Raw genomic sequence first — 15,018 nt, 5'->3', positions numbered from 1 at the left:
GCTTGTCTATTCATAAGTGAAAGGAGATAATAATATGCAACTTACCAAAATCATAGATAATGTTGTTCTACAACAGCAAATATGAACCTGAAGAATTTTCAATGTTGCCATCCATATAAATTACAGTGTTGCCAGAATAACAATTTCCCTAAAATCTAAGTTAAGGCAGCGACTAGAGGAATGAACTCAACTGCATTTGATTACGTATTATGTTGTTCTGGTTTACTGTGTACTACTTTTTAAATAGCATTATTATTTAGTTTTAATAACTGTATGTTAAAACTATTTTGTTTATTACAAACTAAATACAACTATTATTTAAAAAGTAGTTCACAGGAAACCAAAACAACATGATACGTAATCAAATGCAGTTGAGTTCGTTCCTCTAGTCGCTGCCTTAACTTAGATTTTAGGGAAATTGTTATTCTGGCAACACTGTAATTTCTATGGATGGCAACATAGAAAATTCTTTAGGTTCATATTTTCTGTTGCAGTACAACATTATCTATGATTGTGGTAAGTTGTATTTGATTATGTCCTTTCACTTATGAAAAACAAGCAAAAGAAAAATTGTAAATTTTGTGTTATTTTTAGTAAGGCAGGCTCTTAAGGCTGTCATCACACTTGCAGACCAATACTCATTAAATGAATCTCTTTCTTATTTACTAAGATCAAAACAACTTATGAACAAAAAAAAAAAAAAAAGCTTAGTGTTAGTAAATAAGAAAGAAACTTTTTGAGTGTTTGTCTGCAAGAACGACGGCAGCACTAAGAAGCAAAGCCTAAATATATCTATGATGATGATTTTGTAAAAAAAAAAAAAAAAAAAAAAAAAAATCACCAGTCCTGTTAGCAAACAAATTCTATTATGTAAGTACTCATGCCTTATCATGAAATTATTTTAATGCAGTTGATGAATTGTCAGGCTTATAAGAAAAATTTGGTTCGAAAATTTCCAGGGCCAAAATTAGGCTTACTGTCGCCCATGTTTCACACATTAAACTTGCAACATCCCTATTTTATTCTGATATCTGATAACTGGTATACGACTTTAGTAGCTTTACTTTCTACCGAGTTATTTGGCCTATTTGTAATTGTAGTCAAAAGCTAGATTTTAAACAGGGCTAGATATCCAGGGCATTTTATTACAAGTTCCTCAAGGTCTGCCCACGTTTAATACAACGCAACTCCGCAACGTCCTTATTATTGCTTTTTTTTATACCTGATAGATAAGTCATATAAGATAGTAGCTCCATTTTCTGCTTAGGAAGTAACTAACACCTGAATTTCAATATTCGGTGAATTTTATTACAAGTCCTTCAAGGAAGCTTATGTTTGCTATCGGTGAGCTTTTGTCCATCCCTGTAATATGAGACTGTCGGTGAGCTTTTTGCCGGTGAGCTTATGTCCAACACCCACATTATGCATAGATATCTCTTGTTTTTAACTAACATACAGATTCTTAGGTTTTAATTTTTTATTTATTTATATTTTTGTGAGAAGACAGCTTTAGAAGTAAAATTAGAAGTAGAAATTTAGGAAGACATTATAGGTATTCAACATTCATGAAATTACAGAACTTATAATAACAAGAGCTAAACGTTTCCCGAAAATCTGCTAAACGTTTGGTAAAGGAAGTAACAGGATCTGATATCAGTGACTAAGTGTTTGTTAAAACCATTTTATAATAAAACAGCTACCTCTGCGGAAGCTAAAAGCAAACCAAAAGGTAAAAAGGAACTTTCTCTGATCCCTTTATATCGGTTTGAATGTAACACAACGAAATAATAGTACTTCAGAGGGTATTGCAATGTCAATGGTCTCATAGACTCCAGTAATACTTGCAGGAGTTCCGGCCTATCCTACAGGGATGTGCTAATCAAAGCACTAAGAATTAGAGATTTTTGAGAAATTTTGGTAGTGTATACCTCCAGAGCAATAACTTTTATATATAGAGAGAAGGAAAAGTAGAAAAATATTTTCTAAATTTTTTAAAATGTACTTTTAATCGGAGGGGGCTTGCAAGAGAAGTAACACGGATAAAAATTAAAAGACTTTTTGTTGCTTCAAACTAAAAGAAGAAAACTACCCTACTATATTAGTTATCGTATACAACAATCAGGGCCGGACTTTAGCGGATTGGACCGATTATTCCCAGTCGGGTCCCGCGCTAGAGTGTAATCTACTATTCAGTGTCGTCTTAGCAGCATAATGTTCCCCTGTGGAAACCAGTGTGGCTCCTATGACAAAATTCTGCAAGTAATACATGCAATTAATACATTCTGCTCGCGGGTCCCTCGGCCAAGTGATCATCAGACTGTTGGATGGCTCTTACTCTTGGCTTGTGAAATACTCACAATAACATATTGTAATACATGTACATCCATGAACATAAACAAGGGAGCGTATAGCCTGTTGGCCTCTATCTAGAATTTGAGGGAGTAAATAGTTTGTATTAACAAACAAGCAATATTTTCTAAAGTTAATTCTGCAGTAGTTTCTTTATTTCTTTACGTTTCCAACTAACGATGAAAAAATAGGCCTATTAAGTAATATGACACCTCGATGAATACCAGGATGATATAGTCTTAATGCGATTTCTTTACTTGTTTTTCTGGAACCGGGAGTCCCACAATAGTGTTCCCATTCGGGCCTGCATCTTCTAAGTCCATTAGATTACTTTTTCCCCTTACTTTGAAGCAAGAAAACTTTAATTTTTTAACTTTGTGACTTCCCTCAGGAGCAACCACTACTTTTAATTATGTATTTGAAAGGATATTGTTCTGCTAAAATACATTAAATATGAATATTTCTTAATTTAGGCCAAGTTTAAGAGTATTAAAACTGAAAATTTGAAAGTATGCGTTGATTATAGCCTGTATTTTGTTAAAACAACACCAAAGAAAATTAGAAGTTAATGAAAGCTCAATAAAGATGTTTATGAATGAAATTTACGTCATAACATCAGTTTGAGTCAAGAAGTTATGTGTAATACTTTCGAAAATGGTAAGCATATTGTGGTTCTAGTTTTCAATTCATCTGTACATTTCCTTATGTATATTAAAAGCCGGTTCTTTAATGGCGTAACATAACGGAAAAATAGAACTTATATAAAATAAGGTAATAATAAGAACTGCGTTAAAAGAGAAAATGTAATTATGTCAATTTACGAAGCTATCGTGAAATTTAGAATGTTTTGTGTTTGTTTGTTTGGAGCTTAATATTCTTTTTCATCAGTGAGGTTATATGAGATCTCGCTCGTCTGGAAGATGAGAATACTTACCACTTATTCACAGTGAATCAATATGAATAAGTGCCTGGCAACCCTTAGATATTTCGTCAGATATGTGCTAATCTTCACGGTAATAAGATTTGATAAATCCACAATAAAAATATTGTCAAACAACATCAAAATCGAGTTGTAACCAGGGGTAAAAATTGATCTGAAAAGGTTGGGGAACGCATGACGTCATGTCATCCCTTGTGCCTATCTTTGTCCACTATATTTTTTAGGAAGTAGAGGGACGCCATAGATATTTTTGGAAGTGGGGGAGGACGTCCCTCGTGTTTTCCCTCACTTTTAACACTGCCATCGTTTCAGGGTAGCTTTCGAAAAAAGACTTTAATGAAAGGAGTTTTTTTTTTTTTATGTTGAATTGTTATCTTTCTTTCTTTTAATAGCCCATTGACTTATATGAGGAAGTATTTTTTCTTTTAAATAGACGAGATTTTACTCATTCAATTTTACTAATTTCTTCTTATGGCCTATTTAAGGGTTCCTTGCTTTAAAAATATTCAATGTAATATTGTTTTAGTTTTTATTTATATATATTAAAATTACATAATACAGTGGTTAAATTTCGCATAGAATACATTTAAAGATCTCAAGAAGAAGTAGTCAGTAAAATTAACTGGCTAAAATTCTTTGTTTCCTCATATAAATTAATGGGCTGAATAACCATTATGATGCAAGTTATCAACATTCCTAAGAGCTACTCTTGTTTATTGGGATTTAAAGAAGCTATAATTAAATAATACATAATTATTTCGCTCGACTTTTCTATGAACGCACAGCTTCATTAGTTGTTAGTAAATAAATTTCCTACTTCGGAAGGTCAAGTAGTTTCCTTATTCTATGATCTCGCACCCCCCCCCCCACACACACACACAACCTTGGGTCATGGAAGTTGTTACTAAAACAACAAAAACAAATACCTGTCTCAAATACCATCTTCTCATAATAGCCATGAAAAAGTCGGTTCTCTATCGAAAGGTGTTTGAAGTCCTCTGAACAATAAAATGACAGCTCAGACTTCAAGAATGTGATAGCCTATTTCATTTTGTAAAGTTGTTTAATTCTTCCTTTACAATTCTGCACATGGAATGAATTTCCTATTTTTTGACTCTAAAGCAAATTAGTCCACGTGAATGTGAAGTGAACGCGGGCTCGCACTCACTCGGGCTCGCGCTCATCTCTCTGGACTGGGCTCTCACTCACTCGCGCTCGCGATCACTTCTCCCAACTGGGCTCGCGCTCACTCGCGCTCGCACTCACTAATCTTATCTGGGCTCGCACTCACTCGGGCTCGCGATCATCTCTCTCGACTAGGCTCGCACTCACTCGGGCTCGCGCTCATCTCTCTCGACTGGGCTCGCACTCACTCGCGCTCGCGATCACTTCTCCCAACTGGGCTCGCGCTCACTCGGGCTCGCGATCACTTCTGTTAACTGGGCTCGCGCTCACTCGGGCTCGCGCTCACTTATTTCATTGGGGCTCGGGCTCGCGCTCACTTATTTCATTGGGGCTCGGGCTCACTCGGGCTCGCGCTCAATTATTGAGCCCGAGCCCGGTTGAGCGTGAGTGCCGAGCTCACGAGCGTCGGGCTCGCGAGTTTGGACACCTATGGTGCAGAGTATTGGAACACTGCTATTATAGACCTAGACCTGAAAACCCTAACTGTCTCACAGTATGATTTTTAACTCTGGCAAAAGTAAAATTACCCAGTAGCCAAAGCCAAGTAGGAAGCGTTCGCTGCGGGGGTAGCGCATCAAAAACGCATTCTGGAATAGCCTAACTCTGAAGCTTCCCAGCTCTCTTCCCTAGTCTGGTGGCTAGCGTTTGTGGCTTTGATGCACGAAGTATCGGGTTCAGATCCCGGTGAGAGATTATCGCCCGCACTACAATGGGTCATATTTCTCTTTAAACTAGGTCTCGCCCTATATCGCCTCGCTACTGATAAAGGACGTAAATACGACTGAGTTAAGTTTTTTTTACGAATTAAAAAAAAAAGTTAATGCACCCGTAAACACGTTTCCAATTAAGCAAAATGCAGGATTATAGTATAGATTTTAACTTGACGCACCCCATAATAAAAACCTGGGTGCGCTACTGGAGAGTGCTGTGCTAAACGCTGAATTAAGGTGATCAAAATAATCTAATGAAAAGATCTAAATCAGAAAATTTGCCGTTTCAAATTAGCTCTTAAAATTCTTAATTGAGTTCTACAAGATGAAAAATTGATAGTAGTTTATGGTTTTAACTCTCTTATGCAGTCCGTGTATAAACAATAATAAGTTACCAAACCGACTGCCAACATTTTAGTATGTTGTGACAGTTATCTTTCGCCAAAGGAACAGAGCTCTAACGCGTTTGCTACTGTTTCCGGTTCCAGTAATGATAAATAACAACTCGCCTCTCAGTTGCTGGCCACTGAAGCATGCTTTTTAACCCTTTCCACAAGCTTATTTGTGCTTTTTTTCTTTCTATTTTTTTTTAAACAGTGTGAGTTTGTCTCTTTGGTAGCTCTTTGTTTCTGATTCTATGCCAGCAAAAAAAAAAAAAAAAAAAGCATGTGTAAGATCTAAGAAACACTCAAGTTTCACCTGTTTTGAACATTCACTTTGTCCTATATTATTGGGGATTATAAAAAGCTCGTACCTGTTTTTGCCTTTGAACCTAAAGGCGTTCCTCTTGCTAGTGCTCGTTCCGTAATACGTTCGTGGAGAATAATAGTACCTCAGTTGGGTCGAGAGGACCGGAATCTCATCGTCAGCAGATTGTGCTTCATTTATTAACGCTGAGTACAAAACATGAAAGTTCGTGCGCGTAATTTATTCTGTGGCATCACATTCATGCCATAATAAGTGAGAGTACTTGCAATATGCCTTGCAAATACTATTCCGAAATTCGTAGTTCTTATTCTGTACACTAGTTTATGTGGATATCGATATTCTATCGTTTTCTTTTGTGCATTTTAAAATAGTGTGTATTATAGAAGAATAGAATGGCTGCTTGGGGGCAGTTGTCTGTGTCTGAATATGCTGCTTCAGCTACAGCGAGAGATGACACTAAAGGTGGAAAATTCGTGCCGAAAGCGGTAAATGCATTATTTATATTTAGCCTATAGTAAATCATTTATATTCAACCCGTCCCTACGTATCTAATCGAGACTCTTTCACATTGAACCTTTTACACACGTAAAAAATTGCTTATTTTAAATGCCACATGCAGTGGCGTATTTACGATTTTGCTTCGGGGGGGCTTTGCCTGAAAATGTGAAAATTCTGCAAGATATTTCATATACTTTACTATAGTTAGTAAGATTTCGGGTGGGCTTAAGCCCGGAAGCTTCCCCCCTAAATACGCCACTGGCCGCATGCTTTGTAATCTTTAACCCGATTCATCACCATCAAAATTTGCACTACTAAAAATCATATTTTTTAACGAAATAAATCTAATTATATATATAACTTAGACATCAATATTTCGCACACGAAGTATATACCGGTATTAACAGTTTTTAACGGTGTGTTATTAGTTTATACGATTTGGAAAAACTAAAAAGAAAGAGACAAATATCAAAATCTGTAGATAATACGAATATGTTAAATATGTTTTCAACAATCTATAGTGTCAAATTCAATTGAAGAAAATGAAATCTTCAAGTTTTACGTCCCACGGATATGCCAACCACGATAAAGGAGACGGTGATGATGAGAAATGAATGAAATGGTGGAATGAAGAAAGTGGGAGGAAACGGGAGAACCTCGAGAAAACCCTCGCACACGGTGTTTGTCCACCACAAAGTTCATTTGATCATGGATCCAGGACCCCATCCACCATAGGTGAACGCGCTACCACTGAGCCACCGTGGTCCAAAACAAGTTAAAATGGTTGAGTTGATTTTGAGTTTAACGTCTCGTTTAGCAGCGAGGCTATATAAGACATGGACCTACTGATTAACGTGGAGTCCGAAGTACATGAGCTCCACTGGGAATCAAACCCGGGTCTCCCATGCCAAAGAGACATACACTAACCGCTTAGCCATGAAGGAGCTCTGCACAAGTTCAATTAGATATGAAGTTCATAATTTTGATGTTGACAATGTAATGTTTAACGAGCATTCTCTTAGTAAGGCTGAGGAGAAATTTGGAGATAATCCAAGGCAGGACGGCAGTTCGCGGGATTTGAAAATGGAATCTCTAAACAGAGAAGCAAGAACGCTAATCGTTCCCTTAACCTCACTCGGTTGTGGTACTCGGTGTCGTATAGTCCCAAAGGTGCGTCGCGAAATGTTAGGATTTAAAATTCCTCAAGCATTTAATAATGAGTTGAAATCAATTTTAAGACAAACTGTACCAGTTAACGTGTAGAGCGGCATCAACACTGCCCACTACTTCATAGAGGTATTACTTTATAGAAACATTTGGTCTTACACTATGGTTTTTATTACTAATAATAAAAACAAGTCTGTCATGATGTCGGGAACGTTCAGTAAAGTGTAGTCACGAACATTAATTAATGGAGGCTGAAGCCATTATTTCTTATGGCTCCAACATCCATTTATTAATGTTCGTGACTGTACCATTAGTCAGAAAAGTTTGGGAACCACTGTTTCATAAAGATAAAGGAATATACTATAATTTTCTCTTATAAAGTGGAATAGTCTTCCTAAAATTTAGCCTAAGTGTACCAGAGCTCAAAAAATATATATATGAAGAACAAGTGGTTCATTCAACCTCATACATACATAGGCTTACGTGCCGTATATTCTCAAGTGCATATATGACAGTGTCAGAGACTGTGTGCATTTTACTCTAATAAACTGGAGTAAGCATAATATACCGAAGACTACGTACTTTGGATTTTATCTACGATCATTCGACTGGTCAAAGGAAGCATTTAAAAGTAAAGCAAAAGTAAAGGTTAACGTTTTGTGAATTATTCTAATAAGATAAATAAGAGACAAGAAATTTCATGCCTTTAAACGGTAGTAAGTTTCAATAGATCAGTCAATGTTCCATAATCTCGACAAGAGACAAAACAAATCAATAAAAAATCTATTGCCCTTCATTTTATTTTTTTTTAAATCCGTACTGCCCGCTTTGTTGGGTAAAAATAACGCGTGGTTAAGAATAATTTAAATACGTGTAAATTTGTTTCGTTCGGTGACTCTCAACATAAATTTAATTTCTTATTCACCACCATCGTAAAAGAAAACCGAACAAGAAATTCAGTAGTTTTTTGAAAGCAAACTGGGCTTGGAGCTTGGCAGAGTCTCTCACTTCGGACTTTCCTGAGGCCAATATTTATTTCCAGGGGTAAAAGTGAATTTGAGAAGGTAGGGAAACGCATGACGTCACGCCGTCTCCCGTGCCTAATTTTGCCCATTGTAAGCTTTTAGTGAGAGGACGCCACAGATATTTTCTGGAAGTGGGCAGACAACATCACCCGCGTTCCCCCTCACTTTTACTCCTGCTTATTTCAATGATATTTGACGGGTATTTAAAATTATGATTTAGTAAAATCAAGTAAAGAACGAAAATTACAAAGAAGTTTGGTGAAGTGACAACAATGAAAATTTCAATTGTTACCTCAGCTCAAATGGGCATTTTAATAGTCAATTTCAGAGGATGATAATTTCGATCACCAATGTAACAGTAATAATTTATTACAAAACAGCCTAATATGTGTTATCACATGAATAATTGTAAATACCTGTTGGGTCCTCTTTGCGGGATTACAATAGGCTCTATTGTCAATTGTGAATAAATTAGAAAACTGAAATTTCAAATTAAAATCTTAAGAAATAATTGACTGATTGATTTGCATCATCATCAGTGTCAGCAGCAAAGATATGAATGACCAGATTTAAAGTGTGACATCTTTGCTTTTTAGTTCATTGATTTATACGGGAAATTATTTGTCTGTTCTCTCTCTCTCTCTCTCTCTCTCTCTCTCTCTCTCTCTCTATATATATATATATATATATATATATATATATATATATATCAAAACATTAAAATTCCAGTTTATATATATACATACATACATATATATATATATATATATATATATATATATATATATATATATATATATATATATATATATATATATATGTATATGTATATATATATAAACTGGAATTTTAATGAAATCTTTATTGAATTATTCTTCTTCAAATCAAATAAAATTTTCTTTACTTCCTGAAAATTGAACATGTTATATAATTTTAATATTTAATGATCAAACTTAATACATATAATGCAAATTAATTTTGTAAATACTAAAACTAGACTTGAAGAAGAAAGCACTAAAATCAAAACATTAAAATTTTTGTTCATTTCAAAAGAAAGTAAAAAATTAATCTTATATATAGAAATGAATGTTTATATATAAGAGTAAGTTTCTACTTTCCTTATACCAGTATATATACTACCATATACTATAAATAAAAAGAATAAGCTCCATACAGAACTTCCTCATTATTATTTGTTCAATTAAATCATAAACTATGCCATATTCTATGCTATTATTGAAATGTGTATTTGTAAAATATCCCTTTGCTTTTGAGAAAAATGTCAGAAATTCATTATCAAGAGTTGTTCCTTGGTTTTTTCGTTGGAAATGATTATGCAACGTTGTAGGGTTGTTAATGAAACATAAAAAAAAAAAACTCCTTAGTTGTTGAAAATGAAAACGAAATATTTCAGTTTTACGCCCCACGATTATGCTGGCTGAGGTAAAGGAGACGGTGATGATGAGAACTGAATGAAATGGTGTAATGAATGAAGTGGGGGAGGAAACGGGAGAACCCCGAGAAAACCCATGCACACGATGTTTGTCCAACAGAAAGTTCACTTGGCGCGAGCTGGGATCGAACCAAGGACCCCTTGCACCAGATGTGAACGCTCTACTATTGAGCCACCGTGGCCACGTCATTAGTTGTTTCCGAGAAAATCCCCCCCCCCAAAAAAACTCTACCTCATGAGTATACTACCTCATTGTAAATATCTCAGAAGAAATGATGTATGCTATATTACAAAGTATACTATTATTAATGAAACATTTATTTATGCACTATTATAATATCACCTAAGCCGGTTTCGAGACATTCCTTCAACAAGAACCTACCTACAAAGTAAATTACCTCCTTCGAATTCTTCCAAGAAAAATTATTGGAAGATATTATACAGTTGTATCATATTATACAGTTGTACCATATTATACAGTTGTTTTACTAATTTATGATTAAAAAAATAAATTAGTGCAGGTAAACACATTTTCAATTTTCACTCTTCACTAAGCTATCTTTATTTTTTAGTGTAGGAAGAAACTTCATCTACAACCCCTCCGCGTGTAGAATTATATACAAACTTTAAGTTTAAAATTTGGTCCTGGTACGTAGAATGATATGTTGTTTATATATATACAGGGACGAACGGACGGATAGACACTCAAAAGCCCCTTTCTCGGCCATGTAGAGAAAAATTAAATGTGTAAATCTATTGAAACCTCAGATTTTATTTTATTTTCATAGTCAGCATACTATCTTCCGTTCTATCGTCCTTCGAAATTAAAAATTAAAAAGTGGTTGGGTGCCTGGAGAATGGCATTCTCTTCTGCGTATGTTTTAAGAATATTTCCACTTACGTCATTCAACTTGACTTTTTTTTTATTATTTGTTCTCTGTAAACCTGAATTAGCAATTTTCTTTTTCTTATTAGTTGTTGCAAGTTGACCAAAATGTAAAGATTTTTGTTTGCATGATCAATTAAATTATGTAACATATATAAATAAATACCTTAGGTTCTTTATATCTTAAGTTAAACTGTTAGAGGAAGCAGATGAAAGATGTCAAACAACTAAGAAAACAATCGATTGTTTAGAAGGAAGATCACCTTTAAGAAAAAATCTTCCACCGGTTCCTTCCAACTTCATTGAGCTTGTTACATAAACAAAAAAAGACCATTGAAGTGTAGCGGATACTGTTGGGTATACATACAATGACGTTCGAAGTGGTTTTCAAACAAATTGTGAAGTGAGAATCAATCAACTTCTAAAATTAAGGAAGGATTTGATTCCAATTTAAATCATTTGATAATACAGATAATACGGTAACTCTGGTAATAATTTTATATTTCATCAAATAACTCTGATTGATAACAAGCTAATTCTGTAGCTCTGATTGATAATAATTCTTCACTTAACCAAGTAATTCTTATTGATAATAATTCTACATTTCGTAAAGTAACTCTGATTCATAATAATTCTGTACTTTATCAAATAATTGTGATTGATTATAATTCTATACTTTGCCAATTAACTCTGATTGATTAAAATGGTATGCTTTATCGAGTAATTTTGATTGATTATAATTATATACTTGGTTAAGTAGCTCTGATTAATAATCATTCTGTACTCTCAAGTTGATAACTCTGATTGATAGTAAGTTAATTTTGTAGCTCTGATTGATGAGCACTCTATACTTTGTCAAATAACTCTGATTGATAATAATTCTATACTTTGTCAATTAACTCTGATTTGATTAAAATTATATACTTTATCGAGTAATTTTGATTGATTATAATTCTATACTTGGTTAAGTAACTTTGATTGATAATAATTCTATACTCTGTCAAGTAACTCTGATTAACAACAATTCTATACTTTGCCAAATTACTCTCATAATAATAATATACTTTGTAAGGTATAACTCCTATGGCTTCTCGCTGCACGACACCCATTATGCATTAACATTAGAGCAATACAATATATTATTATCATCACCAATAACAATACACTTCTCAATGAAGGTTTCTCTAACTCTTCTTCACAACAATTTCTTCTTAAGCAATTTATTATCTTGTTACTCCGCAGTGCTTCCTCATTAACCCAACCTTATACGTAGACTTTCCTTAGTCGCTTTTTATCTCTTAGTGTCTAATGGAGAATTACTTTTTTCCATCGTTGGTTATCATTATTATTATTACTTGGAATATGTCATGCCCCTTGTCTTTAAATCTGATTCTCTGATTTTGTTAAAGCGTTTACGAAGCCGATTCATGTGGCAAAACAAGTAGGAAACCTTCAATGAAAATTTTATGTTTATTATAAGTCACGTCAGCATTTTACTTTATGATTAAAGTGTTCCTTCCGAGTGTATTCCAGCTTTCCTTTGATTTCTTCTTTAATGATGCCAAATTATTAATGACCTATAGAAAGGTTCTGTTTCATGTAGCCATAGGTATTAATTTCTTCTAGTTTCGGTATTTTAGATATACAAAGTTGGAAAAACTGAACAAAAATATAACTTTATATTCAATGATAAACACTAATTTAACTAACATTCTCAGCTGCAGACCATTAAGTCATTGTGGTCAGAGTTGTTGCAACCGATATCCATATAGTTAATTAAATTCATCATATAATATGGTTTCACTGTACATTTTTTCATTTTTACCCAGGTTAACGTGTAATTGGAATCGTGACTAACTAATCTAATTTCATGTCTAAAATTCCGGAACCTGTCTTGAGACAAAAGCAAAAATCTCCAACCTGTCTTGTCTTGTGTCAATCTAATCACGATTATCATGATCTATTTCCATAAAGATTCGCTTTTGTATAAATGTTCCAGTTTTTCTTTAATCGGAGTAATGAAGGCAGATACTCTACAGCGGGATTTCTCAACCTGAGAGTCGTGCAGATAAGCGGAAGAGACAAAATAATTAGAATCTAATACCGGATAATATTTACAAACATTATTTTGAATTTTGTTCTGATAGACATATTTTTATTTTTATACATACTGTTAAGAACAACAAAAAATAAATCTACTAAACATTTTAACAGGTGCAGAATTGTTTGAATGATAGAGGTACGATATGAAACTAAAGAGAACTGCACATTGAAATACCAGAAAAATCCAAATGCAACAAAACCTGCATATTGAAATACAATTAAAATTGAAAGCTAATGAGTTACCTGAGGATGGTGTGTTTTCATTAGTGTGGCAATGTCCGGTTCAATCTTCGTGACGCACATTATCAAGGGGATTTAGGATTTAGATTTCTGAGCTTTCGGCATTTATGGCCATTTAGCCCGTTACGTATGAGGGATGACGTCCTTCGGCGAGCACACTATTTGGGAAAAGAGAAGGAAGAAAGGATTGGGGAAGCAAAGAAGCGGCCTGGGCCATATAAGTTAGGTACCACCCCGGCATTTGCCTGGTGTGAATGAGGAAAACCTCATTCAGGAAGGCTAACCTGAGAAAGCTTATTACACTTTTTCGACCGAGTGCCTCAACCGAGAATCGAACCGAAGGTGAGAGCGTTAGCGACAACGCTACGCAGGACCACCGCACATTAAGTCATTTAAAATACTCAATACCTTTTTTTAACAACTGTTCTAATTCTTTAACAAAAATTAGAAATCACATTTTTTTTATCATATGATCCAAAATTAAGGAAGTTATGAAGTTTTAAAATTTTCAAATGGTCTCGATTTTGAAACAGTATAACGGATTAAATATTTGTAATATGAATGAACTGACCAAGTTTGGTTTTAATCCATTCGCTTTTAGGGAAGTTACTGTATCCACTATACAACAAATGGATTCTACTATTATAGAAATAGATGGAGCTCATGAGATTTTCCCCTATAGGTATATCAGAAGTCTCACACAAGCTTATCACAAACCAGAAATTGAAAGGGGGTCACTGGCAAGAGGATTTGATAAAATGAGGGTCGTGAGAGGAATTAGGTTGAGAACCACTGCTCTACAGGTACGCACATGTTTCTTGTATGAATAATGCGTCATCAAGAAAATGCAACGAAACCTTTTATTTGTAGCCCCACGATTATGCCCTGTAGACTAAAGAGAGAGGCTGATTAATGAAAGTGAATGATTTTGAAAGGATTTGTAGAATGAGAGTGTGGGAGGAAAGGGGGGGAATCTCGAGAAAACTCACGAACACGATGTTGTCCACCACAAACTCGTGTCTCCTGAGATCGATCCAGGACTTCACTCCCCAGAGGTGGTGCTTTACCATTCGTTTCTCCTGGCGACGTCCCATGTCCTTGCAGCTTCAGATTAATCGATTACACTAAATATATGATTAGTTACAGCTACTAAACATTCACGAATATGCCTAATCGTCATCAAAAGTGCATACTTACGTTAATTTTTGTCAATATTCGTTTTCCATTTGACAAGTTTTCGGCAACATAAACGGAGAATTACGCTTTTCTTTTTTTTTTTACGTCAGTGAGAGCAATCAAATTGTCGTTCTATCTTTCTCACTGATTTAGATGCTAACACGTGTGTCTTTAGTGTTCGATTCCCGGTAGAAGAACATCGGACACATTACAGTGGTTCAGAACTCACTCTAAACTAGGTCTCGGTTCACCTAACCTGGCTGCTTACGAAAGAACGTAAATGTAAATCAATCAATCAAATTGTCGTTAGGTAATTTTGGAGAAGTTACACTCGCGGTATAGGTAGGCACTCTTGGTAGAGACTGTACCTAATTTGAAATTTTGTGTTGTGTATGTTGTATAGCTTTCTTTGTTACTCTTTAATTCGGTTGATTCTGTTTCAACTTTCTCTCTCTCTCTCTCTCTCTCTCTCTCTCTCTCTCTCTCTCTTTTTTTTTTTTTTTTTTTTTTAATCCTCACAGAGGTATTTTTCCATGCAAGCCTCATTATTCACTATAAATTCATTTTATTGATGACGA

General features: G+C 34.7%; 1 protein-coding gene across 4 annotated transcripts in view; it reads left to right on the top strand.

The window, feature by feature from the left end:
• Nucleotides 1-15,018, top strand: part of FipoQ (F-box/LRR-repeat protein FipoQ) — a 362,646-nt gene that overhangs the window by 192,815 nt on the left and 154,813 nt on the right. The window contains exon 1 of one of the 4 annotated variants that reach the window (XM_081734231.1): nt 6,018-6,377. The exons of the other annotated variants lie outside the window; for them this stretch is intronic. Within the exon in view, the coding sequence (XP_081590357.1) occupies nt 6,285-6,377 (93 nt within the window). The 5' untranslated portion in view covers nt 6,018-6,284. Of the gene's footprint in view, nt 1-6,017; nt 6,378-15,018 lie in introns of those variants that run through there. 4 annotated transcript variants of the gene reach the window in all.

This window comes from Thermobia domestica, chromosome 12 (assembly GCF_964235325.1).
Source record: "Thermobia domestica chromosome 12, izTheDome1.hap1.1, whole genome shotgun sequence".
In the NCBI taxonomy this organism is placed as follows: domain Eukaryota; kingdom Metazoa; phylum Arthropoda; class Insecta; order Zygentoma; family Lepismatidae; genus Thermobia; species Thermobia domestica.
Note: the sequence above shows the minus strand (reverse complement) of the source record. Positions and strands in the feature narration are given on the sequence as shown.